Below are 27,279 nucleotides of genomic sequence, written 5' to 3' on the forward strand. Positions count from 1 at the left end.
ACTGTCAAAAGAGTTGTTAAAATTTCAGCGTCACAATAAACAAAATACCACGTTCTCCCTGAGAACTTTTGTTTTTGGAAAAATAATAAATAAAATTTGTATTTTTTCAATTTGATACGGGACTGCCACTGCTTGTTACAGTAACATTGAAACAAGAATCAAACCCTCATTCACCCTTTTTGGCTCCTTCCAATAGGCAAAATCCAGGAAACTAGAGATCAAGGTACTAATCAATCTGAAAGCTATTGAAGCAACAATTCTTCCCTGAAAATTTCATGTAAGGCCTTTAAACCAGTAAGAACACATTAATTTCAAGAATCAAGATCCATTTGTGTCACATCTATAATATCGTTCAGCTTTTGATAGATGCCAAACTAAAGGAGAGGTTACTCTTATTGTTAAAAAGAACAGTTTCGTACATTGAGTTTCACAAGTAAACAACTATTAAGCACCATCTAAACTCCCGGATAAAAGGTGTAGGTACATGATTATATGGATTGCCCCAGTTTCATTCAACAAATTAGAATCCCATTAAATGATTATTCTTTTACGACAAACTACATATTTTAACCATTGGATCGCAAGTGCGTGCCATCGTGCTGCAAGCTAATTTTCATTACTGAATCAGAATAGAGAGGAATCTTGAACTAGCGCGATCACATAAAACTCACAGATCATAGAAACATTGAACCAAATACAGCAGCTAATTTGTTAGGAGATCCGACTAATATGTAAGATGCTTCTTATTCCCATAATTACTCTCATTTTCTATTTGTGTAGGATGTTTTTTGTAACTGTGAGATTGGAGCCAATTTTAATTCTCCTTTTTGAAAGGTTGGCCAAATGAAAATGAATTCAAAGTTGTTGAGACATGCTTTCAATCACTGCTGCCATAAAATTTTGCATTTGCCAATATTGAATGACTCACAGGTTTACCAGCTACTGGGTGATAAAAAGCTAAAATTTGATGATTCTGATACCACATATGATGAAAAATATTTGAGCGGGTGCTGGATTTAGAAACAGCGGCTGTAAAAGTATGTTATTCTGCCAATGAAGTTGAATATGTGAGGGAATATTTTACCTCAAATCCAGATTATGTGATTGTGATAAAAATTTCAGGAAACAAGCCAGCATGCCTAAATTTTACAGTATCTCTGGACGGCAAATTGCATCATCGTCCATATGTCAATGACCAAAATCAAATTATTTTGGATGGAATTTGTCCAGGGAGAAGAATCCCACCAAAAGTATACGGGACGATAAGCCTAAAGTAAACGGGCATCTGAACTACATTCTCAATCAAAAAGGAATTCAGTATTCAGAAGTTATTGATCTGCAGATTAGTGAACATGCAACCTAAAGATTCAAAAAGGATCCTGTTGGAATTATTCTGTGGGCTCGCATAAGTTAATTAATTGTACATGAACAAGCTATCTAATAAAGGACCCAATAAAGTAATCTAATTAATTATGGGTTTCCAAAGTATTAAATAAATTGGTATGGTCCACCTTATGTGTAGAAAGCCCAGCCCAATTAGGTCTTCTATGATGAGTTGAAGACTGCTAAGGTTATATAAGGTTATGGTCCCCAAGGCATAGAGAATATAACACAAAATACATACGGCACACGTATTCTAGATCTCTCTCCTTATCCCATCAAAGGCAAGAATAAGGTGGTCGATTCTCTGTTGCCTTGGAAGATCCATAACTCTGACTTTCTAGATCAATCAATGGATTCTGGTACGTATTTACTGTTATTTATATTTTCTGATAATTCGACATGAATTCCTGGCATGTTGTGATATATGGATTTAATCACATGATTTATAGATTTATTTTATTAAATCTCCAACAAGTGGTATCAGAGCCACGTTCATGTTGAATTATGAGAATTTTTTGTTTATTGATAGATCGAAACATAAAAGTATGTTTTATTCTCGGATCTGAGATGATTTTCTTGTCTGTAAATTTTTTGGATTCAGATATACTTTTTAAATTTTCTGAATTTGGATCTGAATAAATTCATGTTATTTGGATCTAGTATTTTCGAATTTTACACCCAAAATTCAGATTTATTTTCGAAAAAAAAATCGAAAATCTGAAAAATCGATTTTCGAATTCGGAATAGAGCCGCCAGATTTTGGGCCAATCGAACGTTTTCCGGCCACTTTCCGGCAGCGATAGTTTGGGCGTTTTCTTGCCCATCTCCTGGCGCCCATAATAGTATCATCTATCGATCGAAAACCGACGCAACGTGATCGAATTTCGCGACTAATCCTGGTAAATCTGGTCGCCCGAATTCCGTTTGTTTTTTGCTGATTTCGATCGATTTATGTGTTATTGTTCATCGAAAATGGTATGGAGATGGTCGGCCGTGGTAAGGCGACGTCTGGTAGTCGTCGCCGCCGTCTAGGTATCGCCGGAGGAGGTGGCGGCGCCGGTTTATGCGTTTGGGGTTAGGGTTTCGGGATTTGGGGATTTTTTGGTGATTTAAGGCTTTGTTTGGTTTCTAATTTTGAACCAGATTTTGAAATCCAGAATTTTGACAATTTATTAAATTTAAACTTCTGCAATTCTGATTTGTGAAATTAAATTCGACCATTTCAAAATTTAATTGCATGAAATAAAATTAATATGAAATTATTCATTATTTTATCGTCTTTATTTATTTCGATAAAAAATTTGTTGATGAATAATTATAAGGTGCACATATTTTATTTCTTGAAGATTTGGTCTCTATGCTTTATTTGGCCCAATTAAGGTAAACTAAATTTTCTTGTGAAAATTTTAAGTTAAGTTCATATCTTGTATCTTAAATTTGGTTAAATTTAAATTACATGTTAATAAGTGATTTTTGAGATATGTAGATATTGTTCAAGTTCAAAATAAATTGTGTTTCAATTTATGCGAAAAATAGTCGGCCCAAAGGAAGACTATTTTTTGGCCAAATTTCAAACACAATAGATGATTTTAAAGTACATCTAGATCTATGCGGAAATTAATCGGTCCAAAGGAAGATTATTTTCTGGCCAGATTTTAGATTCAATATATCTTTTTCAAGTGCATTTATATCTATGCGAAAAATAGCCGGCCCAAAGGAAGACTATTTTTTGGCCAGATTGCAGACTTAAAAAAAAATTGTGTTTATATCTATGCAGAAAATAATCGGCCCAAAGGAAGGTTATTTTTGGGCCAGATTATAAGCACATAATTATGTGATCTTAAATCGTGTTAAATTTATGCGAAAAATGATCGGCCCAAAGGAAGGTCATTTTCTGGCCAAATTTTAGCACAATATGTGGTACTAAATATGTGATAATTTCGAATTTATCCATGCATGCAATTGTCGGTCCAAAGAAAGACATATTGTTGGCCGGATTTATTATCAATATTTAATAACCATGATGTTTGAGTGTACCACTTACAAATTGTTATTTTTGTTAAATGACTAAATATCAATGTTGTGCTAGGTATTTTTTTTATGGGCCCACCACTAGCATGCTTATATTTTGTGATTTATTTAATTTAAATATATGCATGGACTATATTTTATTGTGAGTTTTTTTTGTTCAATTTTGTTATAGCATCTTCTATATCTTCCAATCTGAACAACATTCCAGTACTTAATGGCTCAAACTTCAAGAAATGGAAATAGCATGTTATGATAGTGCTCGGCTGCATGGATTTGGACTATGCGCTAAGGGAAGATCGCCCCGCACTTTTGACCAGTTCAGGAACTGCTGATCAAAAGGGTTCTTTGGAAAAGTGGGAGCGATCAAATCGCATGAGTCTGATGATTATGAAACATTCCATTCCAGATACTATAAGGGGTGCAATTCCTGAAGAAAATGATGCTAAAAGGTTCCTTACTCAAATAGTAGATCGTTTCGCTGCAAACGAAAAGGTCGAGACAAGTACTAGTTCTGAATAAACTTGTCTCAATGCGGTACAAAGAGAAAGGGAACATAAGGGAGTACATAATGGAAATGTCAAATCTTGTGACTCGACTAAAAGCATTCAAGTTGGAATTGTCGGAAGACATAGTCGTGCATTTAGTCTTGATCTCTCTGTCTGCGCAGTTTAATCAATTCAAAATAAGTTATAATACCCAGAAGGAAAAGTGGACTTTGAATGAGCTTATTGCGCAGTGCATTCAGGAGGAGGAGAGATTGAAACAAGATATGATTGAAAGTGCTCACTTGGCATTAACTATCAAGGTAATTGCATCAATAAGAAAAGGAAATGGAGCAATAAGGAAGGAAACTCTGGGACTTCACATCATATGGAGCAACAGAAACAAGATAAAGTGATCACTTGTTTTTTTTTGCAAAAGAACTGATGGGCATGTGAAGAAGGATTGTCCCAAATACGCCAATTGGCGTGCAAAGAAAGGGTTGCCTAAGGAGCAGATTGTCAACTGATGGTGAAAGACACATCTTATGGAAAATTAAAATAAAAATGTTGGTGTTTTTTTTAAAACTTTATTTAGGAACTGAGTTTTTTTTTTATTTTCTGATATTTGAATTTGAAAAACGAAATTTGATTTTAGTTTCATGTTTAGACATATCAAGTTTTTCCTTTATCTGTGGGGTATTTTCATTTTTTCGAAATTCAAATATAATTGGTACAAGTTCTTCGATTGATAAGCTTGATAAATTGAACATCAATATTTTAAATGACATTGATATTATGCATGCATGAAATTTTGAAATTAAATTAATTTCGTATGTTGACTTTAGTGGGAGTGAGTAAATTGAAAAGTCAACATTGAGAAGAATATATTGATGTTTATGTGTACATATGTGGTGGTATAAATTTTATCATGTGATAATCTCATTCGGATTTATAGAGAACATTGTTTAGATATTGTGAACATCATTAGAATGTTGGGCAGATATTTAAGAAACCCGACATTGGATTATTAATCGGGTTATGCGGTACATAAAGTGAATTAAGGATTTTATGCTCACACATCGAAAATCTGACATTTGGAAATAGTTGGATATTTGGAATCCGAATAAAGTTGCGGAATTTTATCACCGGTAATGATCATTGGTCTAAGAAACCATTGAGGATCAATTGTGATAATAAAGCCGCTATATTATATTTAAAGAACACTGAAACTTGTCAAAGTCAAAATATATTGACATGAAGTTTCCAGTTGGAAAGAAATAATTCAGAGTGGTTATGTGTCAATTGAGTATGTTATGCAAACTCTATAATTGCGGATGCGGTTGTCATGGGTTGGCCACCCAAGATTTTTGGGCATGTGACACACATTGGTGTTGTCCATATAGTTGATATGCCTGTATAGTGTGAGTTTGTATTCGGTTTGAGCATTTACTCATTTGACATGATTTAAGTTTCTGTACAGACTAAGGTTTATTTGAATTACTCTGAAATAAAGTGATGTCTTTCATAGCGGTTTAGCATTTGGTTGAAAGTCTGTTATTGGACTCTTTGAGTCATTAGGAGGACCAGTTGAAATACAGGTTTTATTCTGGGATCACATTTATGTATTTTCATGTTACACATCCATACTTGATCTATGTTATTGATTATGCTAATATTGTGATCATTGATGGGTCTAGTGATTTTAAATGTAGCGATGACTACTTTGGTTCGATATTGGTATAATTGATAGACCAGATTGTTAAGGAATATTTTGGTTTAGATAGCAAGAGCTCAATCCAGTTTTTGCATGTACAATATCCGGATAACTTATGTGGCCCAAGTGGGAGATTGTTGGAATTATTTTGTGGGCTCGCATAAGTTAATTAATTGTACATGAACAATCTATCTAATAAATGACCCAATAAAGTGATCTAATTAATTATGGGTTTCCAAAGTATTAAATAAATTGGTATGGTCCACCTTATGTGTAGAAGCCCAACCCAATTAGGTCTTCTATGATGGGTTGAAGACTGCTAAGGTTATATAAGGTTATGGTCCCCAAGGCACAGAGAATATAACACAGAATACATACGGCACACGTGTTCTAGATCTCTCTCATTCTCCCATCAAAGGCAAGAATAAGGTGGTCGATTCTCTGTTGCCTTGGAAGATCCATAACTCTGACGCTAGATCAATCAATGGATTCTGGTACGTATTTATTGTTATTTATAGTTTCTGATAATTCGACATGAATTCCTAGCGTGTTGTGATATATGGATTTAATCACATGATTTATAGATTTATTTTATTAAATCTCCAACAGATCCTACCATGTATTCTTTAAAGAGAATCGATTCCGCAAAGGAAATTTTTGTATTCTGATCTTTATGCCACCACATTGACGACTATCAAGCACTTTTTCATCGAGTCTCATTGAAGCTTTTTAAATGTTCTCAGAGCAAGGTGGAAAGTGATTGTAATACAACAGAAAGCGAGAACATAATGATTACCAGGCAGAAAGGATCAAGTCTTTTAAAACCGATGAGGATCCCTCTCTGGTCGAGCTTCTGTTTCAGTATGGATGGTACCTCCTGATAGCTAGTTCACGCCCTGAAACTCAGGTCTCGAACCTGCAGGGAATATGGAACAACTAACAAGGATATCGAACCTGCGTGGGGGTATGTTCTAGTTTCTGTTCATTTTTGCATTTTAGACTGGATATTTACGGATGAGTGTTATTTTGATGTCTCGTGAACCCTTAATTCTCAGTGTTGCTCCTCACTTGAACATCAACCTCCAAATGAACTACTGGCCAACCCTTTCGTGCAATCTTAACAAGTCCCAAGAGCTTTTGTTCGATTATCTCTTATCTCTCTTGATAAATGGAAAAAAACTGCTTGTTTCTCACTTCACATATTACAATCACAAATACATGATGCGTACAATTACAAGCATAAATTTACTTCAGAATCATAATTGTCAAAGGCGAGAGCGCATCTCAAATGTTACAGGTTAACTATGGCGCACATGGTTGGGTTAAGCATCATGTTTCTGATATATGGGCAAAAACATCACCAAATAGCGGACAACCCGTGTGGTCTTCATGGCAAATGGGTGCAGCCTACATATCTACAGGAGCATTACACCTATACGAATGGACTAAAGTGATATATTTTTTGCACTTGTATTAATTATAGGTCCATATCTTTTCAGTTTTGATATTCTTACAGCATTTTGGCTCTCAATCGGTCATTTGATCTCATGATGCATTTTGATTCTAGTTATTGTATATTTGAAAGGGGGAACATGACATATTTAACCTGTAGATTCTAGTTTTTTCACTTAATTCGGTCATTTGAATTGTACTACTATTCTGATTCCATGTACGAATTTCTCGGTAAGTTTTGGCTTTTTAGTGCCATAGAATAAATGTTTTCTAATGGAATGAACAACTTTCCCACACGAAATACACAAACCAACTAAATTATTAAAAAGAAAGCATATGTCTTGATGGAAGGTTGCGCTTCATTCTGTTGGACTGGTTAATTTAAGGTCCAAAAGGATTTCTTGAAACCAATCCATCAACTTCCCCATAGCACAATTTCAGTGCTCCAGAAGGGAAGCCTGCTAATGTGAACAACTCATCAACAATGGATATGGCCATCATAAATGAGGTTTTCTCAGCCATCATTTCTGCGGCTGAGGTAGAAATTTATACGTCGTCATAATAAAAAATTCTTGAATCATGCAAAGCTAACTTGTGACATGATTATTGAATTTTGAATTCGATGGTATATAGGAACTGGAAACGAGCGAGGATGATCTGATTGCAAGAGTTTGTAAGGCTCAACCACGTCTTTATCCAACTATGATTACCATTAGCCTGCACAAATGAAGAGCCATTTTCTTATGATGTATGGGTCAATCGACATCCAGTATTGTCGATTGTAATGGCAGACACAAGACTTTGAGGATCCAAAGGTGCACCACATGCATTTGTCACATCTATTTGGCAAGTTTCTTGGACGATTTCCATGGATAAGAGTCCTAATCTTTGTAAAGCAACGAAGTTTTCATTGTATAAAAAAAGTTGGTTATTGTAGAACATATATCTTATGTGACTCGAGTAGAACCTGAATCTCAATCTCGACTCGAAACAGGAGAGGATGATCGACTCCATGGAAAGCCGCTTTGTGGGCACCTCTTAGTGATAGCGACCATGTATATCTTATGGTAAAACATCTGTTCAATTTGGTGGATCATGAGCATAAAATTGATTTTGAATGAGAGTTTTATGCTAACCTATCGATTAAACATGCTCCTTGCCAGATTGAAGCGAACTTTGGGTAGGACGCTGGTACTTTTTTCTATATTTTGATTTCGTGATCTTGTGACGCTTAGTGTCTAAAAGAATATTTGTTCACTCAATCATATTTTCACACAATTCAGAGCATTAGTGTGAAAAAAATCATTTTCGTATGATTAATAATGAGAATAAAAAAATGATATCTAAAACATGACTAAAAACATGTACGTAATTCTCATGAATTATTATTATTTGCCTTACAAACTTTTGAACATAGGTGCACTAACATAAGACTTTTGAACATAGTCACCACTACAGCACTGACATAGCATCACTCCTGCACTAAGACTCACTCCCCAGCAATCTCTTTCACTACAAGAGTCATATCAGTAACAACTGTCTTTATTTTGTTGAGTATCTTCGTGTTAGGTGGTGTCCCCAAAGCATCACATGTCCAGTAACTTGCATCAACCAACTCTTTCACAACAAGAGTCGTATCTGCAACAGCGTTTGCAGCCCTCTTTATCTTCCTCAGGATCTATGCAACAGACAGGTTCCTTGCATCATCCAACTCTTTCACAATAAGAGTCATATACGCAACAAAGTTTGCAACCATCTTTATCTTCATCAGGGTCTCTGCAGTAGGCGAGTTCTTTGTGGCGACATCTACAATGTAACAACCAAGACCCAACTAGCACGTTCCCCAAACAGGGACATCTTTGAGGAAGATGGACTTCATTTCTTTATCCTCTTCAGCAGATTGAGGAAGGCATGCGAGTTAGACATCTCAACAGTTAGCTTATAGTATTGACGTCGCAGCAAGACACGCATTGGAGGTCGACTATCGACCCCTCCTTTAAGACCGAGAATGTCGAAACCTCGATCGAATGAGCTTTCAATAAATACCTAGTATCCATCTCCAATCCATATACAAAAGAGTATCTTTTAGTGGAGCCATTTTGAGAGTCTAAATGAATCTAATAATATCATAAACATAAATCAAAGCCTAAACTGATTTTTAAGCCTCAAAACCTTTTAAAAAATTTATCACATGAGCATCGCCGACAATTTTCGAACATATCAAAATTTGGATAGGAGATGGATACTAGGTATTAGGTCAAAGCTCATTCGATCGAGGTTTCGACATTCCCGGACTCGAAGGAGGGGTCGATAATTGACCTACAATGCGCGTCTTTCTGCGACTCTAATACTAAGAATCTAGCTGCCGTGATGTCTGAATTGCATGCCTTCGTCAACCTGCTGGAAGAGGATGAAAAAACAGAGTCCATCTTTCTCAAAGATGTCCCTGTTTGGGGAACCTGTGTTTTGGCTCTTGGTTGTTACCTTGTAGACGCCGCCACAAGGAACTCGCCTGTTGCAGAGACCGTGAGGAAGATAAAAATGGCTACGAACACTGCTGTGGATATGGATCTTGTTGTGAAAGAGTTGGCTGATGCAAGGAACCCGCCTGTTGCAGAGATCCTGAGGAAGATAAAGAGGGCTGCAAACGCTGTTGCAGATACGACTCTTGTTGTGAAAGAGTTGGCTTATGCAAGTTACTGGACAAGTTATGCTTTGGGGACACCACTTCACACGAAGACACTCAACAAAATAAAGACAGTTATTACTGATATGGCTCTTGTAGTGAAAGAGATTGCTGGGAAGTGAGTCTTAGTGCAGGAGTGATGCTATATCAGTGCTGTAGTTGTGACTATGTTCAAAAGTCTTATGTTAGTGCACCTATGTTCAAAAGTTTGTAAGGTAAATAATAATAATTGATGATAATTACGTAAATGTTTTTAGTCATGTTTTTGATATCATTTTTTTTTATTCTCATTAATAATCATACAAAAATGATTTTTTCCACATTAAAATTCTGAATTGTGTGAAAATCCGATTGAGTGAACAACTATTCTTTTAGAAAAAGGCGTCACGTGATCACAAACTCAAAATATTGAATAAACGATCAACATTACCCAAAGTTCGCATCAATCTGGTCCTTCAAAATCATTTTCATTCTCAAGATCCACCAAATTGAACAGATTTTTACCATGCGATTTCCACGGATAAGAGTCCTAATCTTCGCAAAGCAACGAAGTTTTCATTGTATAAAAAAAGTTGGTTATTGTAGAACATATATCTTATGTGACTCAAGTAGAACCTGAATCTCAGTCTTGACTCGAAACATGAGAGGATTATCGACTCCATGGAAAGCCGCTTTGTGGGCACCTCTTGGTGATAGCGACCATGCATATCGTATGGTAAAACATCTGTTCAATTTGGTGGATCCTGAGCATAAAATTGATTTTGAATGAGAGCTTTATGCTAACCTATCAACTAAACATGCTCCTTGCCAGATTGATGCGAACTTTGGGTAGGACGCAGGTACTTTTTTCTATAATTTGATTTCGTGATCTTTTGACGCTTCGTGTCTAAAAAGAATATTTGTTCACTCAGACCAACTCACTATTTCGAAGAAGGGCTCGACATATGCTAGAGTTTTAGTGGAGGTTGATGCTAAGAAGTCGAGGGTGTGGGAATGCCCTATCAAACTACCAACAGGGAAGATGACAGTAGTTAAATTCAAATATGAATTGGATCCAAAATTCTGTAGCAACTGTAATTCACTCGGCCATATCTCTGAATTGTGTGGGGTGGAATATCGAAAGAAAAGTGGTAACCAGCAAATTAAGCAACTCATAGATCTGAACCCACGAAGGCAGGAACATCATATCATCTTTGCTGAATAGAAAACAACTCGGCATCTTCCTTAGGAACAATTGTCTTCCCGCTATTAGGTAAGGTCCCCCATCGAGGATTGAGTCTCTTTGAAGTTCATTAACAAACTGGAATTTAATCCAACCATTTTCCTTGAACAAGAATTTAACATTCCCGCCCCATCACTTAACAAAGTTGAGGACAGTATATGCATTCGAGCGTGAGCCCGTGACATACCCAACAAGACAATATCCAAATGTTTTTTCCACGGTTTCAATCTCCTCACAACCAATTACTACCTCCCCAATTGGGGGTTCAGTATATTTCAGTAATGATTCTTCAACAGGAGCTCTATTATCCTTGAAAAGACTAGCAAACGATTGTTTCCCATTCATCTTGTTATGACTATCTCGGCTACCTCCAGCAGCAGAACCAACAATATTAACATTTTCTGCATTCTGTTTAGCATTTAGTCCAGAGTCTTCTCCCTTATCATCCTGATCAGTACCCTGATTCGTGTGTATCTCCGTAGGGTGCACAGAAGAGTCAGTCATCACTGTTTCCTCCATAGCAGCAAAAGGTCGAGCACTTGGAATGCACAAACCTACAGTACACTCGTGGAAGCAAAACAAATAGAGTAGACCACAACCACAAATCGATACAAATATCATTCAGCCACAACAAAGGTTAGAAACACAGAACACGACACAAAACCCCACTATTTTAACAGCAATCGCAGCACACAATAGCCCTAGCTATGGGTCCTGAAGAAATCGAAAATTCCAACTAAACTTAGAGTATTACAGCAAGCTAGCTTAGTACCACCTGTTCCACCACAAATCAACCAGAAATCGAAGTAATAAGACCAAGAGAGTAAAAGAAAACCAACCCCCGAAGAGGGAGGGTCTCTGAAACTCGGCCCGAAGATTTAGGATTTCTAGTTTAATACCTCGAGGAAGCCGAGAAGCTTTCAATGGAATGAGATGATAATCAACAAACAGCAGTGTTAATAGGTACCAGTCGAACGATGGAAGCGATGATTTAGGATCGAGAATTCTGAGCATTCAATGAGCGTGGTGTGTTTCTTCCCTTTAGAGAGAAGTGAGCATTCTCTCGCTAAAACACACTCCTGTCTACTAGTCTGTCCTATGCGGCCGCCTCCTGTCCATGATAGAATCAATGATCTAAATTTAACCACATATACATGGGGTCCACTAATTTTTTTTAAAATCACATATGTGTGTGAATCTTGTCCATCCAAACCAAATTAAGTTTCGATCACAAACATGAATCAAAGTCTAAACTGATATATGGAAAACAATTAACTCAAAACTCATATTATAGATGATTCAAAAACCAATCAACATTAAAATAATAAAATTAAACGATCATAGCACGATAGCCAATTACTCAAAGCTTAAACCTAATCGAATCCAAAACCTAAAAAAAAAATCACCAAAGCTAAAACAGTTATAGTGCGATAAACAATTAAATGATTTAATAATAATAATTTGAAAGCGTAAACCAAGGAAACTTGGATCACACAAGCTGTCTTCGTAGAGGCGGCACCAAAATTGAAAGCGTAAACCTATGGTAAGATTTTTGCTTTTGCCATTCCTGGATTTGGGCCACATTCTATTAAATACTCAATTTGGACCTTTGAGTCCAAACATTTGATATCAATACTTGAGTAAATTTGGTGCCGGATTTTGCCCTTACGCGAAATCCCACATCGCCAAACCACAGGAAGAGATGGTGAGCATTTAAATAAGCGTGTAGCATCCCCTTGTGACGCATTTTAAAGCCGTGAGGCCATGGCCAAAGCTGACAATATCACAAGTGGGCTTGGCCGTGACATTTGATATCAGAGAGACTCCGCATGGGTTTGGGATGGTGGGGCAAACCTCAGCGAGGATGCTGAGTCTCGAAGGTGGTGGGGGGGGGGGGGGGGGGGGGGGTGAAGGCTATTAGGCAAAATCCCACATAGCCAAACCACATGAGATATGATGGGCATTTAAATAAGCGTGTAGCAACCCCTTGTGACACATTTTAAAGCCGTGAGACCACAACCAAAGCGGACAATATCACAAGCGGGCTGAGCCGTGACATTTGGTATCATAGCGACTCTGTGTGGGTTTGGGATGATGGGGCAAACCTCAGCGAGGACGCTGAGTCCCGAAAGGGGGGGGTGAAGGCCCTTAGGCAAAATCCCAGATCGCCTAACCTCGGGAGAGATGCTGGATATTTAAATGGGTGTGTAGCAACCCCTTGTGACGCGTTCTAAAGTCATGAGGACACGGAACAAAGCAGAAAATATCACAAGTGAGGTGGACCATGACATTTGATATCAGAGCGACTCCGCGTCGGTTTGGGATGGTGGGGCAAAACCTAAGCTAGAACGCTGAGTCCCGAAAGGGAGGTGAAGGCCCTTAGGCGAAATCTCACAACGTCAAACCATGGGAGATATGTTGGGCATTTAAATGGACGTGTAGCAATCCTTTGTGACAGCACGGTTTTCATACATGTAGACATACACGCTTAGGACATGCATTGTCGGAAATCAGACAAAGAAAATTTCCAAGGTTCTGTAGACACTTATACACCATATACATTTGGATTTTACCCTAAATTAATTAAATTTCACGCAGTTACAATAATGGATTCCGGATTAATCTTACCTGGAAAATCAATCAAAACAAAATGTTCAATGTATTGAAGAAATGTCTCATAGATAGGTTATCGAGAATAGTTGCTAAGTCCGAAACGGCACCGGACATTGTTGTTTCCTCCTTGCGTGATCCAAGAGCCGATGGAGATCATCAGTGCCGCCAGCCCGACCATGATTCCTAGTAGTTAATTAAACCATTTACTCATGAATCTTTGAAATGCAAGATTAATATTCGTTCTTCGGTTGCTCGATCGGTTTCTCCAAGTCTCTAATCTCTTGGATCTTTAAGAAGATCATTTTGAAGCCGGTGTTTTTGCGCCGTTTATTTATGTATATGCATAGTTTTGATACTTATGGATCCATCGATGAATATGCATGGTTGGTTTTAATACATATGCATCTTTCGTAAGACGAGTAGCTACCTAGCAAAAACTGTTGCAAATTCATGCTACATTAATTTTTATATTTTATCCAAATTATTTATCAAAATATAATATTTAATCTCTCAATCTTTCACAGAACATCTAAAATTATTTCAATTTTGATTTAACCAAAGATTTTATAAATAATTTTTTATTTAAAATTACAATTTCATTACTAACTTTAGTTATATAAAAAAAAATATATTTGATAAAGCATAAAAAAAATAAGAATTACACATTATTTGTTTTATTTGTGTATGGATATTTGGAAGGAGTTTTTTTAGTTTTAAAAAATGATTATCGAATCATCAAATTTTAAAATGTAATTTTGATAAGTGTGGATGAACTTTATTTGTTAGGAAATGCCATAAAAAATTGAATAAACATGAGATTCATCATATCAAGTAACACATGACGAATCGAAACTCTCGGTGAATTTGAATAATAATAATAATAATTTATTATTATGTTTGGTGTTATAAGATCTTATTTACGATAAAAATTCACGCATTTTAAAATAATTGAGTTTAAATTTGTTGATATATTTGGTGTTATAAGATCTTATTGTTACGACAATTAACAATATATCATAAGTGGGTTGGGCCGTGACATTTGGTATCAGAGCGACTCTGCGTGAGTTTGAGATGGTGGGGCAAACTCAGCGAGGACGCTGAGTCCCGAAATTTGGGGGGGGGGGGGGGGGGGGGGGGGGGGGGGTGGAGGCCTTTAGGCGAAATCCCACGTCGCCAAACCACGGGAGATATGCTGGACATTTAAATGGGCGTGTAGCAACTCTTTGTGATGCCTTTTGAAATCGTGAGGCCATTGGCCAAAACGGACAATATCACAGGTGGGTTGGACCGTGACATTTGGTAGCAAAGCGACTCCGCATCGGTTTGGGATGTTGGGCAAAGCTCAGCGAGGACTCTGAGTCCCGAGAAGGGGGTGAAGGCCCTTAGGCAAATTCCCACGCGTCAAACCACGGGAGATATGTTGGGTATTTAAATGGACGTGTATCAATCTCTTATGACGCGGTTTAAATCCGTGAGGCAACGGGCCAAAGCGAACAATACCACAAGTGGGCTAGGTCGTGACATTTGATATTAGATCGACTCCACGTGAGTTTCAGATGGTGGGGCAAACCTCAGTGAGGACTCTGAGTCTCAAAAAGGGGGGTGAAGGCCCTTAGGTGAAATCCCACATCGTCAAACCACATGAGAGATGCTGGGAATTTAACAAGACAGGAACATTGGGTTGTTGCATTACAGGTTGTTTGATATTTAAAAAAATCTCTGGGTCAATGTATTCTATACGATCAGACAGTGAGTTGTCTTTGACAGGTTGGTGTGACTCAGATTGGGCAACCTGCCCTCTTACCAGGCGATCTCTCACTGGTTGGTTTGTGTTTTTGGGCCATTCCCCGATTTCATGGAAAACCAAGAAACAACATATTGGAGACATATTGTAGCTCGCTCTTCGGCTGAGGTCGAATACCGTTTCTATGGCTTCTATTACCTGTGAACTAAAATGGTTGAAATGTATACTGTTGAGTTTGTGAGTTCATCATCCAATGACGATTCCTCTTTTTTGTGATAGTCAGTCTGCATTGCATATAGCGCAGAATCTGGTATTTCACCCACGCACGAAACACATTAAAGTTGACTGCCATTTCATGCGAGATGCAATCCAAGATGGGCTAATTGCTCCGTCTTATGTATTATCACAGAATCTGGTATTATCACAATCATCCCGCCTTCAGAACGTGACGTCCTCGTCGCGGCCTGACTCCTCGATCCACCAGCGCCGAAAATCTAGAGGTGGATCCTACAGGTTCAAGATGTGGCTCCCGTCATGTAGCACTTTGCCCCACATGTTCAAGAAATGGCTCTCATGCACGTAGCACTTTGCCCCGCATAACACTATTTCTCGGTGTTCCTTGCCGGTGACCGGCTCCGATATCACGTTGTCACGCCCATAGCCCGGGCCCGTGCCTGCATGACTGCACAATATGCTCTTATCGCAACTACTTCGTTTTCGTCAACTTTTTATGAATATGATTCACCCAAGTTTCTAAATAAGTTCATTGTAGTCCATTATAAAGTCATTTTAAATCTTTAATTTTTACCATGTGAGACAAGAAGTATCACAATCATTCCTCCGTCAGAATACGACGTCCTCGTTGGCCTGACTCCTCGATCCACCAAGCGCCGAGAATCTAGAGGTGGCTCCTACATATTCAAGAGTTGGCTCTCGTCATGTAGCACTTTTCCCCGCAAGTTCAAGATGTAGCTCCTATGCACGTAGCATTTTGCCCCGCATAGCACTTATTTCCTGGTGTTCCCTGCCGGTGACTAGCTCGGATACCATTCTGTCATGCCCCGAGCCCAGGCCCGTGCTTGCATGACTGCACAATGGGCTCATATTACAACTACTTCGTATTCATCCTCGTTTTACGAAAATGATTAACCAAAGTTTCTAAAGAAGTCCATTGTAGCTCATTATAAGCTCATTTTAAATATTTAATTTTTATCATGTGGGACAAGAGGTATCACAATCATCCCTCCTTCAGAACGCAACGTCCTCGTAGTAGCTTGACTCCTCGATCCACCAACGCCGAAAATCTAGAGGTGGCTCCTACAGGTTCAAGAGGTGGCTCCCGTCATGTAGCACATTGCTCGCAGGTTTAAGACGTAGATCTCATGCATGTAGCATTTTGCCCCGCATAACACTAATTTCCTTGGTATTCCTTGCCGGTGATCGGCTCTAATATCATTTTGTCATGCCCCGTGCCTGCATGACTGCACTTAATTTTAAAAAATAATCGTATGTAAATTTGTAATTCACTTTAAAAAAATTAAGATAATAAATGAAAATTTTCGAATGAGGTTACAAATTATGAGAGAAATATTTCTTTTATTACAAGTTTTCATGATAAAATCTTTATATAAAAATGTTAAAAAATTAAATTTATTAATTTATTTATATTATTTTAAAACACCAAATCATGGATTATATATTATAATAAAAAAATTTGAAGTCCTACATCATTTTTCTTTGTTAGGATATGATTAAAGTTTATGGGGAACATGCGTGTTGGCTCTTGGTTGCTACTTATTAGGCACGGCTACAAGGAAGCCACCTGCTGGTGAGATGCTAAAGAAAATAAATAGGGCTGCAAAGGCGATTGAGGGCTTGGCCCTTGTTGTAGAAGACTTGGCTGAAGCAAACACCTAGGCGGGCAATGTTTTGGGGACAACACCTAACACAGAAACCGACAAAAAAATAAGAACTGCAAAAGTTGTTGCTGAAATTGCTGTTGTGGCTGGGAAGTGAGTGAAATGGTGGCTGTAATTGTTGTAGTGGTGTTTTATCTGTGAAATTTTTTTGAAGAATAGATGAATTACACTATTGAATAATTTGGAAGAATAGATGATCAAATAATTGAATATAAAAGTTATAATTGTCACGCCCCGAGCCCGGGAGACGCTAGCATGACTGCACAATGGGCCCCTATCGCAACTACTTCGTATTCGTTTTTGCTTTACGAAAATGATTAACTCAAATTTCTAAAAAAGTCCATTTTAGCTAATTATAAACTCATTTTAAATCTTTAATTTTTACCATGTAGGACAAAAGGTATCACAATCATCCCGCCTTCAGAACGTGACGTCCTCGTCGCAGCCTGACTCTTCGATCCACCAGCGCCGAAAATCTAGATGTGGCTCCTACGGGTGTTACCACGTTGTCACGCCTCAAGCCCGGGCCTGTGCCTGCATGATTGCACAATACGCTCTTATCGCAACTACTTTGTTTTCGTCATCGTTTTACGAAAATGATTAACCCAAGTTTCTAAAGAAGTCCATTTTGTTGTCTATTATAAAGTCATTTTAAATCTTTAATTTTTACCATGTGAGACAAGAAGTATCGCAATCATCCCTCCTGTCAGAATGCGACGTCCTCGTCGCGGCCTGACTCCTCGATCCACCACCGCCAAGAATCTAGAGGTGGCTCCTACAGAATCAAGAGGTGGCTCCCGTCATGTAGCACTTTTCCCCGCAAGTTCAAGAGGTGGCTCCTATGCACGTAGCACTTTGCCCCACATAGCACTTATTTCCCGGTGTTCCTTGCCGGTGACCAGCCCGGATACCATTCTGTCACGGCCCGAGCCCAGGACCGTGCTTGCATGACTGCACAATGGGCTCATATTGCAACTACTTCGTATTCATCCTCGTTTTACGAAAATGATTAACCCAAGTTTCTAAAGAAGTCCATTGTAGCTCAATATAAACTCATTTTAAATCTTTAATTTTTATCATGTGGGACAAGAGGTATCACAATCATCCCTCCTACAGAACGCAACGTCCTCGCAGCAGCCTGAATCCTCGATCCACCAACGTCGAGAATCTATAGGTGGCTCCCGTCATGTAGCACATTGCCCGCAGGTTTAAGAGGTTGCTCTCATGCACGTAGCACTTTGTCCCGCATAATACTTATTTCCCGGTGTTCCTTGCCGGTGATCGGCTCTGATATCATTTTGTCACGCCCTGTGCCCGGCCCATACCTGCATGACTGCAATTAATTTTAAAAAATAATCGTATATAAATTGGAATTCACTTTAAAAAAATTAAGATAATAGATGAAAATTTTCAAATGAGGTTACAAATTATTAGAGAAAGATTTCTTTTGTTACAAATTTTCATGATAAAATCTTTATATAAAAATGTAAAAGAGTTCGTAGATGTCTCATAATAGGATGTGTAACAGGTAATTAGTGGATGGTAACCCAAGTATATCAAAGAATTGCAAAAAAAAATATCAAGAACAAGACTAAAACATGGACAAACACCACTACACTACTGACAGCCACCACTCCAATCACTCTCCAGCCATCTCTTTCACCACAACAGCTATAGCAGCAACAAATGTTGCAGCTGATTTTATTTTGTTGACCGTCTCCGGGTTAGGTGGTTTCCCCAAAAGTTCACATACGCAGTTGCTTGCCTCAGACAACTCTTCTACAAGAAGAGCGGTACCCTCAACAGCCTTTCGCAGCTCTATTTATCTTCCTAAGTGTCTTGCGGGTTCCTTGTGGCAGCGCCTACAAGGTAAGAACCAAGAGTCAAAACACAGGTTCCTCAAACAGGGACATCTTTGAGGAAGATGGACTCTGTTTTTTAATCCTCTTCCAGCAGGTTGATGAAGGCATGCGAGTCAGACATCACGGCAGCTAGATTCTTAGTATTAGAGTCGCAAAAAGACGCGCATTGTAGGTCGACTATCGACCCCTCCTTCGAGTCCATGAGGGTCGAAACCTCGATCGAATGAACTATAACCAGATATCTAGTATCCATCTCCTTCTTGTTCATATATAGATGACTATATCACAAAACTCATACACTCATAGAACCGATCAACATTACAACCAAATCAGTTTCCAAAACTGAAGGAATCAACAGGAAAATGCCGAAGTACTCGTCTGATAAATTTTGACAATTAAATGATTTAATGATAGTTAATTGAAAGAATAAACCAGATGAAACTTGGAGCAGAGCTTACTCAAACCTAATCGAATCCAAAACTGAAAGAATCAACAGGAAAATGCCGAAGAACTCGTCATATAAATTTTCACAATTAAATGATTTAACAACTGAAAGAATCAACAGGAAAATGACGAAGAACTCGTTGGATAAATTTTGAAATTTTAATGATTTAATGATAGTTAATTGAAAGAATAAACCAAAAGAAATTTGGAGCAGATATTACTCAAACCTAATCGAATCCAAAACTGAAAGAATCAACGGGAAAATGCCGAAGAACTCGTCAGATAAAGTTTGACAATTAAATGATTTAATGATAATTAATTGAAAGCGTTATTAAATGATTTAATGATATTTAATTTAAAGAATAAACCAGAGGAAACATGGAGCAGAGCTTACTCAAACCTAATCGAATCCAAAACTGAAATGATCAACATGAAAATGCCGAAAAACTCGTCAGATAAATTTTGACAATTAAATGATTTAAAAACTGAAAGAATCAACAGGAAAATGCTCCATATTATTTGTATGGCTATTTATGTGTAATACAAACCAATATAGATAATTCACGCATCGTTTTTCGATTATGCCGCATGACGAGCCAAAAAGACTATAAATCGAAAGAAATGTTCTATAAGAAAATGTTTTTTTACACTTTATATCAAATGGAGATTGGGGAAAAAAATTAATAAATTTTATGAGTGGAAAGAATAAATATTAGGGAAGAAAGTTAACAAAATATGATTATTTTTAGATCTCTAGTCGATAAAATAAAAAATTTGAGGGCATGGTAGCACCCACCTGTCCCTTGGCTTTGCTTTCTATCCTAGTAGTTATATTATTTTTGTTCTTCATATACACCCGGATAAAATATATTTATGATATGTCCAATGTTATTCGCATGATAGAGTCCAATTAATAAAAAGAGAATTCTCTTGGCCTAATAACAAGGGTCGTCTCATTTAAAAATTCGATTGGTTTCTTTGTTCAACCATATTTAAATTTGGGTCGCGGCCTGACTCCTCGATCCACCAGCGCCGAAAATCTAGAGGTGGCTCCTACAGGTTCAAGAGGTGGCTCCTGTCATGTAGCACTTTACCCCATAGGTTCAAGATATGGCCCCTCATACACGTAGCACTTTGCCCCGCATAACACTATTTCTAGTTGTTCCTTGCCGGTGACCGGCTCGGATACCACGTTGTCACGCCCCGAGCCCGAGCCCGTGCCTGCATGACTGCACAATATGTCACGCCCCGAGACCGGGGTTGGTCGACACCGGCGTTGTTCATCAATGCACACAATCGAAAAACAACCAGCCTCGTAGCACAGTATAAACCGAAACCAGTTTATTTCATAAATTCGCAAAAAAACAACCATTGTCTTTACAACTGACAAATGAAATAACTAAAACGACAGAGTTTATAATGCGGAAACGAAAAAAAAATAACTTGAACTAAATTCCTTTAGTGTTCACCATCCCCAAAACTGTTCGGAATCCTCATCCTCGAGTTCTTCTTCGGGCTTATCTGGGAAGGTTGTAAGGGGGGTGAGTATTTGGGGAATACTCAGCAAGTGGGAGAACATCGAGCACAATAAAACAACATGCATAAATTTCAAAAGAAAACACATACTGGCATAATAATGTTCACATGCATAACCTTTACCAAGCACTGCGATTTATCTACCTTCTATGGTTTACTGACGTCAGTTCCTAATTTTTACTCCTCTAAGGGGGCGAGGCCGTATAGCGGTTATGTCCCCCACCGCGTAAGGGTACGTCATAGTTGGGATTCCCACCCATATACGGTTGACTCCTCACAAGTGCTAAAAACGTATGACAATGCAAGAACGGGGTAGAAGAAAGATTGTACTCGATTCTCAAATTTTCTTTCAAAATTCTCGAAAAATCCCATATGCATAACCTAAATTTTAAACATTAAAAATAGCCCACTTACCTTAAATTCTTGATGAAAAACGTAAAAAGGCTAGGGTTCTTCGAAATTCCTACTTCACTGGTTGGACGGCGGCAGGGCTTCGCTGCGCTCGAAAATTCCTAAGGAGACTAGAGCACAAATTTTCGAAAATTTGGTGTGATATGTGGTGTGATTTTCGAGTCTACAGGGCCCTCCTATTTATAGGGGTTGGCTGATATCGTGATCGAGTGATATCGCGTTTGAATCTGAATCAAATCTTTATCGAGAATCGTGATCTATCCGTGATATAAATTCGAACTCTAAATCTTTTATCTCTCAATTTTCGAAATTCTCAAATATATACACTGTAAATTTCGAATTCTAGGGATTTTATTATCCTTTGCCTGATTTTTATCCCGGTATCTCCATATCAACTCAAATCTTAGGCATTTATCTGCGAAATTTCAAATAATAATATACACGATATTATTATTCACTCAATCTTGGTAAAATCTTACAAATCTCACATCCTCAAATGAGATAAATCCTGGTATCCAAAATATACTATCGTGATAAAACTTAAATGATAAATTTTAAAATTCTTGGATTTTACACAATAGGCTCCTATCGCAAGTACTTCGTTTTTGTCATCGTTTTACGAAGTGGTTGACCCAAGTTTCTAAAGAAGTCTATTGTAGTCAATTATAAAGTCATTTTAAATCTTTAATTTTTACCATGTGAGACAAGAAATATCACAATCATCCCTCCCTCAGAATGCGACGTCCTCGTCGCGGCCTGACTGCTTGATCCACCAGCGTCGAGAATCTAGAGGTGGCTCCTACAGGTTCAAGAGGTGGCTCCCGTCATGTCGCACTTTTCCCCGCAAGTTCAAGATGTGTCTCCTATGCACGTAGCACTTTACCCCGCATAGCACTTATATCTCGGTGTTCCTTGCCGGTGACCATCTCGGATACCATTCTGTCACGCCTCGAGCCCAGGCTTGTGCTTGCATTACTGGACAATGGGCTCATATTGCAACTACTTCGTATTCATCCTCGTTTTACGAAAATAATTAACCCAAGTTTCTAAAGAAGTCCATTGTAACTCATTATAAACTCATTTTGAATCTTTAATTTTTATCATGTGGGACAAGAGGTATCACAATCATCCCTCCTTCAGAACGCAACGTCCTCGTAGCAGCTTGACTCCTCGATCCACCAACGCCGAGAATCTAGAGGTGGCTCCTACAGGTTCAAGAGGTGGTTCTCGTCATGTAGCACATTGCCCGCAGATTTAAGAGGTAGCTCTCATGCACGTAGCATTTTACCCCGCATAACACTTATTTCCTGGCAGTTCTTTGCCGGTGATCGGCTCAGATATCATTTTGTCACGCCCCTTGCCCGGGCCCCTGCCTGCATGACTGCACTTAATTTTAAAAAATAATCGTACGTAAATTTGAAATTCACTTTAAAAAAATTAAGATAATAAATGAAAATTTTCAAATGAGGTTACAAATTATTAGAGAAAGATTTCTTTCGTTACAAATTTTCATGATAAAATCTTTATATAAAAATGTAAAAAAAATTAAAATTATTAATTTATTTATATTCTTTTAAAACACCAAATCATGGATTATAAATTATAATAGAAAAATTTGAAGTCCCACATCATTTTTCTTTATTAGGATATGATTAAAGATTATGGGTAACATGTGTGTTGGCTCTTGGTTGTTATTTATTAGGCACGGCCATAAGAAAGCCAACTGCTGGTGAGATGCTAAAGAAAATAAATAAGGCTGCAAAGGCGGTTGAAGGCTTGGCCCTTGTTTTAGAAGACTTGGCTGAAGCAAATACCTGGGTAGACAATGTTTTGGGGACAACGCCTAACCCGGAAACCAACAAAAAAAAAGAACAATTGCAAAAGTTGTTGTGGCTGGGAAGTGAGTGAAGTGGTGGTTGTAATTGTTGTAGTGATGATTTATCTGTGAAATTTTTTTATAAGAATAGTTAAATTACACTATTTAATAATTTGGAAGAATAGATGATCAAATAATTGAATATAAAAGTTACAACTTTCACGCCTCGAGCTAGGGCCGATGCCAGCATGACTGCACAATGGGCGCCTATCGCAACTACTTTGTATTTGTTTTCGCTTTACGCAAATGATTAACTTAAGTTTCTAAAGAAGTCCATTGTAGCTAATTATAAACTCATTTTAAATATTTTATTTTTACCATGTAGGACAAAAGTTATCCCAATCATCCCGCCTTCAGAACGTGACGTCCTCGTCGCGGCCTGACTCCACGATCAACCAACGTCGATAATCTAGAGGTGGCTTCTACAGGTGATACCACGTTGTCACGCCCTGAGCCCGTGCCTGTGCCTGCATGACGTCGAAAAACGACGCGAGTTTTCCTATAGAAATGTTCTATAAGAAAATGTTTTTTTACACTTTCTATCAAATGGAGATTGGGGAAAAAATTAATAAATTTTATGAGTGGAAAGAATAAATATTAGGGAAGAAAGTTAACAAAATATGATTATTTTTAGATCTCTAGTCGATAAAATAAAAAATTTGAGGGCATGGTAGCACCCACCTGTCCTTTGGCTTTGCTTTCTATTCAGTAGCAGCCTGATTCCTCGATCCACCAACGTCGAGAATCTAGAGGTGGCTCCTACAGATTCAAGAGGTGGCTCCCGTCATGTAGTACATTGCCCGCAGGTTTAAGAGGTGGATCTCATGCACGTAGCACTTTGCCCCGCATAACACTAATTTCCCGGTGTTCCTTGCCGGTGATCAGCTCTGATATCATTTTGTCACGCCCCGTGCCCGGGCCCGTGCCTGCACGACTGCACTTAATTTTAAAAAATAATCGTATGTAAATTTGAAATTCACTTTAAAAAAATTAAGATAATAAATGAAAATTTTCAAATGATGTTACAAATTATTAGAGAAAGATTTTTTTTGTTACAAATTTTCATGATAAAATCTTTATATAAAAATGTAAAAAAATTAAAAATATTAAGTTATTTTTATTCTTTTAAAACACCAAATCATGGATTATAAATTATAATAAAAAAATTTGAAGTCCCGCATCATTTTTCTTTGTTAGGATATGATTAAATTTTATGGAGAAAATGTGTGTTGGCTCTTGGTTGCTACTTATTAGGCACGGCCACAAGGAAGCCACATGCGGGTGAGATGTTAAAGAAAATAAATAGGGCTGCAAAAGCGGTTGAGAGCTTGGCCCTTGTTGTAGAAGACTTGGTTGAAACAAATACCTGGGCGGGAAATGTTTTGGGGACAACGCCTAACCCGAAAACCGTCAAAAAATAAGAACAACTGCAAAAGCTGTTGCTGAAATTGCTATTGTGGTTGGGAAGTGAGTGAAGTGGTGGCTATAATTGTTGTAGTGGTGCTTTATCTGTGAAAAAATTTTGAAGAACAGATGAATTACACTATTGAATAATTTGGAAGAATATATAATCAAATAATTGAATATAAAAGTTACAATTGTCACGCCCCGAGCCCGGGCCGGTGCCAGCATGGCTGCACGATGGGCCCCTATCGCAACTACTTCGTATTCGTTTGCTCTTTACGAAAATGATTAACTCAAGTTTCTAAAGAAGTCCATTGTAGTTAATTATAAACTCATTTTAAATCTTTCATTTTTACCATGTAGGACAAAAGATATAACAATCATCTCGCCTTCAGAACGTGACGTCCTCGTCGCGGCCTGACTCCTTAATCCACCAACGCTGAAAATCTAGAAGTGACTCCTACAGGTTCAAGAGGTGGCTCCCAGTCATGTAGCACTTTGCCCCTTAGGTTCAAGAGATGACTCCCATTCATGTAGCACTTTGCCCTGCATAACACAGTTTCTCGGTGTTCCTTGCTGGTGACCAGATCGGATACCACGTTGTCACGCCCCGAGCCCAGGCCCGTGCCTGCATGACTGCACAATAGGCTCCTATCGCAACTACTTAGTTTTCGTTATCGTTTTACGAAAATGATTAACTCAAGTTTCTAAAGAAGTCCATTGTAGTCCATTATAAAGTCATTTTAAATCTTTAATTTTTATCATGTGAGACAAAAAGTATCACAATCATCTTTTCGTCAGAATGCGACGTCCTCGTCGCAGCCTTACTTCTCGATCCACCAGCGCCGATAATCTAGAGGTGGCTCCCACATGTTCAAGAGGTGGCTCCCGTCATGTAGCACTTTTCCCCGCAAGTTCAAAAGGTGGCTCCTATGCACGTAGCACTTTGCCCCGCATTGCACTTATTTCCCGGTGTTCCTTGCCGGTGACCATCTCGGATACCATTCTGTCACGCCCCGAGCCAGGCCCGTTGTTGCATGACTGCACAATGGGCTCATATTGCAACTACTTCGTATTCATCTTCGTTTTACGAAAATGATTAACACAAGTTTCTAAAGATGTCCATTTTGTAGTCTATTATAAAGTCATTTTAAATCTTTAATTTTTAACATTTGAGACAAGAAGTATCACAATCATCCCTCCGTCAAAATGCGACGTTCTCGTCGCGGCCTGACTCCTCGATCCACCACCACCGAGAATCTAGAGGTGGCTCATATAGGTTCAAGAAGTGGCTCCCCTCATGTAGCACTTTTCCTCGTAAGTTCAATTGGTGGCTCCTATGCACGTAGCACTTTGCCCCGCATAGTACTTAATTCCCGGTGTTCCTTGTCAGTGACCAACTCGGATACCATTCTGTCGTGCCCCGAGCCCAGGCTCATGGTTGCATGACTGCACAATGGGCTCATATTGCAACTATTTCGTATTCATTCTCGTTTTACGAAAATGATTAACCCAAGTTTCTAAACAAGTTCATTGTAGCTCATTATAAACTCATTTTAAATCTTTAATTTTTATCATGTGGGACAAGAGGTATCACAATCATCCCTCCTTCAGAACGCAACGTCCTCGTAGCAGCCTGACTCCTCGATCCACCAACGCCGAACTACTTAAAAATTTCAATCACCAACGTACTTGTACAATTAAAGACTTCTTCTTTCCCCTTAACGATAAAAATCTTAGTAGATCGACATATAGATATAATAATGTATTTGTTTTAAAATATATATGCATAAACTCAAATTGATATTATTCATAAAAATGTAGAAGATTGACTAAAATCCAAGATTCAAACTTTCAACTAATTAAACTACTCTGATACGTGTAGTCAGAAAAATAATTATAACTAAATGTAATATAATAAGTAAATTTTTAATTATATAAATATAAATATTTCATACTAAAATTTATTAAATTAAACATTACAAATATGGGTAAGCATTATTATTTGATGTCATTATGCAAAAATGGGTAGTGATAATGTAAAAGTTGAAATTTGATAATATTTTAATAATTCTTCAAAAAAAATTATGTATGAAGAGTCCATTTTCAAAAAATTTGTTTAAAATAAATTTTATTAACAAATCAAAATATTGATTTTCATAATCAAATAAGGTCACTAATTGGGTGAACGATTTTACTCATAATATTCAATTATAAGTTTAATTAAATATAAGTTACTTTTTTTATATAAAAAAATGATATCGCTCAATCAGGTGAATGTTAAGATCGGTGAGATATTTAAAGAGGGTTGAATAAACACCTCTATAAATTTTCTGTAGACTAGCTTGGGTTAGCAACACTAATCACTTTTATCTCAACCTAGTCGAAATGCAAGTAAGGAAATGTAACTTGTGCACAGAAAAAATCTTGCAATCTCAGTTGAACTTATTGATATTGACAAGTTTAGGCGGAGTTTAAAATATTTTAAAATGCACCGACA

The 27,279-nt window shown here is 37.8% G+C and overlaps 1 protein-coding gene across 1 annotated transcript; it reads left to right on the forward strand.

The window, feature by feature from the left end:
* On the forward strand, positions 1-10,790 carry LOC142518302 (alpha-L-fucosidase 2). The gene is given in 19 exon segments (XM_075621067.1): positions 1-994; positions 997-1,260; positions 1,263-1,346; positions 3,821-3,906; positions 4,082-4,219; positions 6,285-6,405; positions 6,408-6,541; positions 6,543-6,574; positions 6,666-6,795; positions 6,908-7,017; positions 7,019-7,050; positions 7,369-7,425; positions 7,428-7,600; positions 7,696-7,790; positions 7,853-7,923; positions 7,926-7,985; positions 9,554-9,866; positions 9,938-9,954; positions 10,375-10,790. Coding segments are annotated over 19 exon segments (2,274 nt in total). The 5' UTR covers positions 1-843; the 3' UTR covers positions 10,581-10,790.
* Positions 10,791-27,279: the final 16,489 nt, after the last annotated feature.

Source organism: Primulina tabacum, chromosome 11, assembly GCF_025594145.1.
Source record: "Primulina tabacum isolate GXHZ01 chromosome 11, ASM2559414v2, whole genome shotgun sequence".
In the NCBI taxonomy this organism is placed as follows: Eukaryota; Viridiplantae; Streptophyta; class Magnoliopsida; order Lamiales; family Gesneriaceae; genus Primulina; species Primulina tabacum.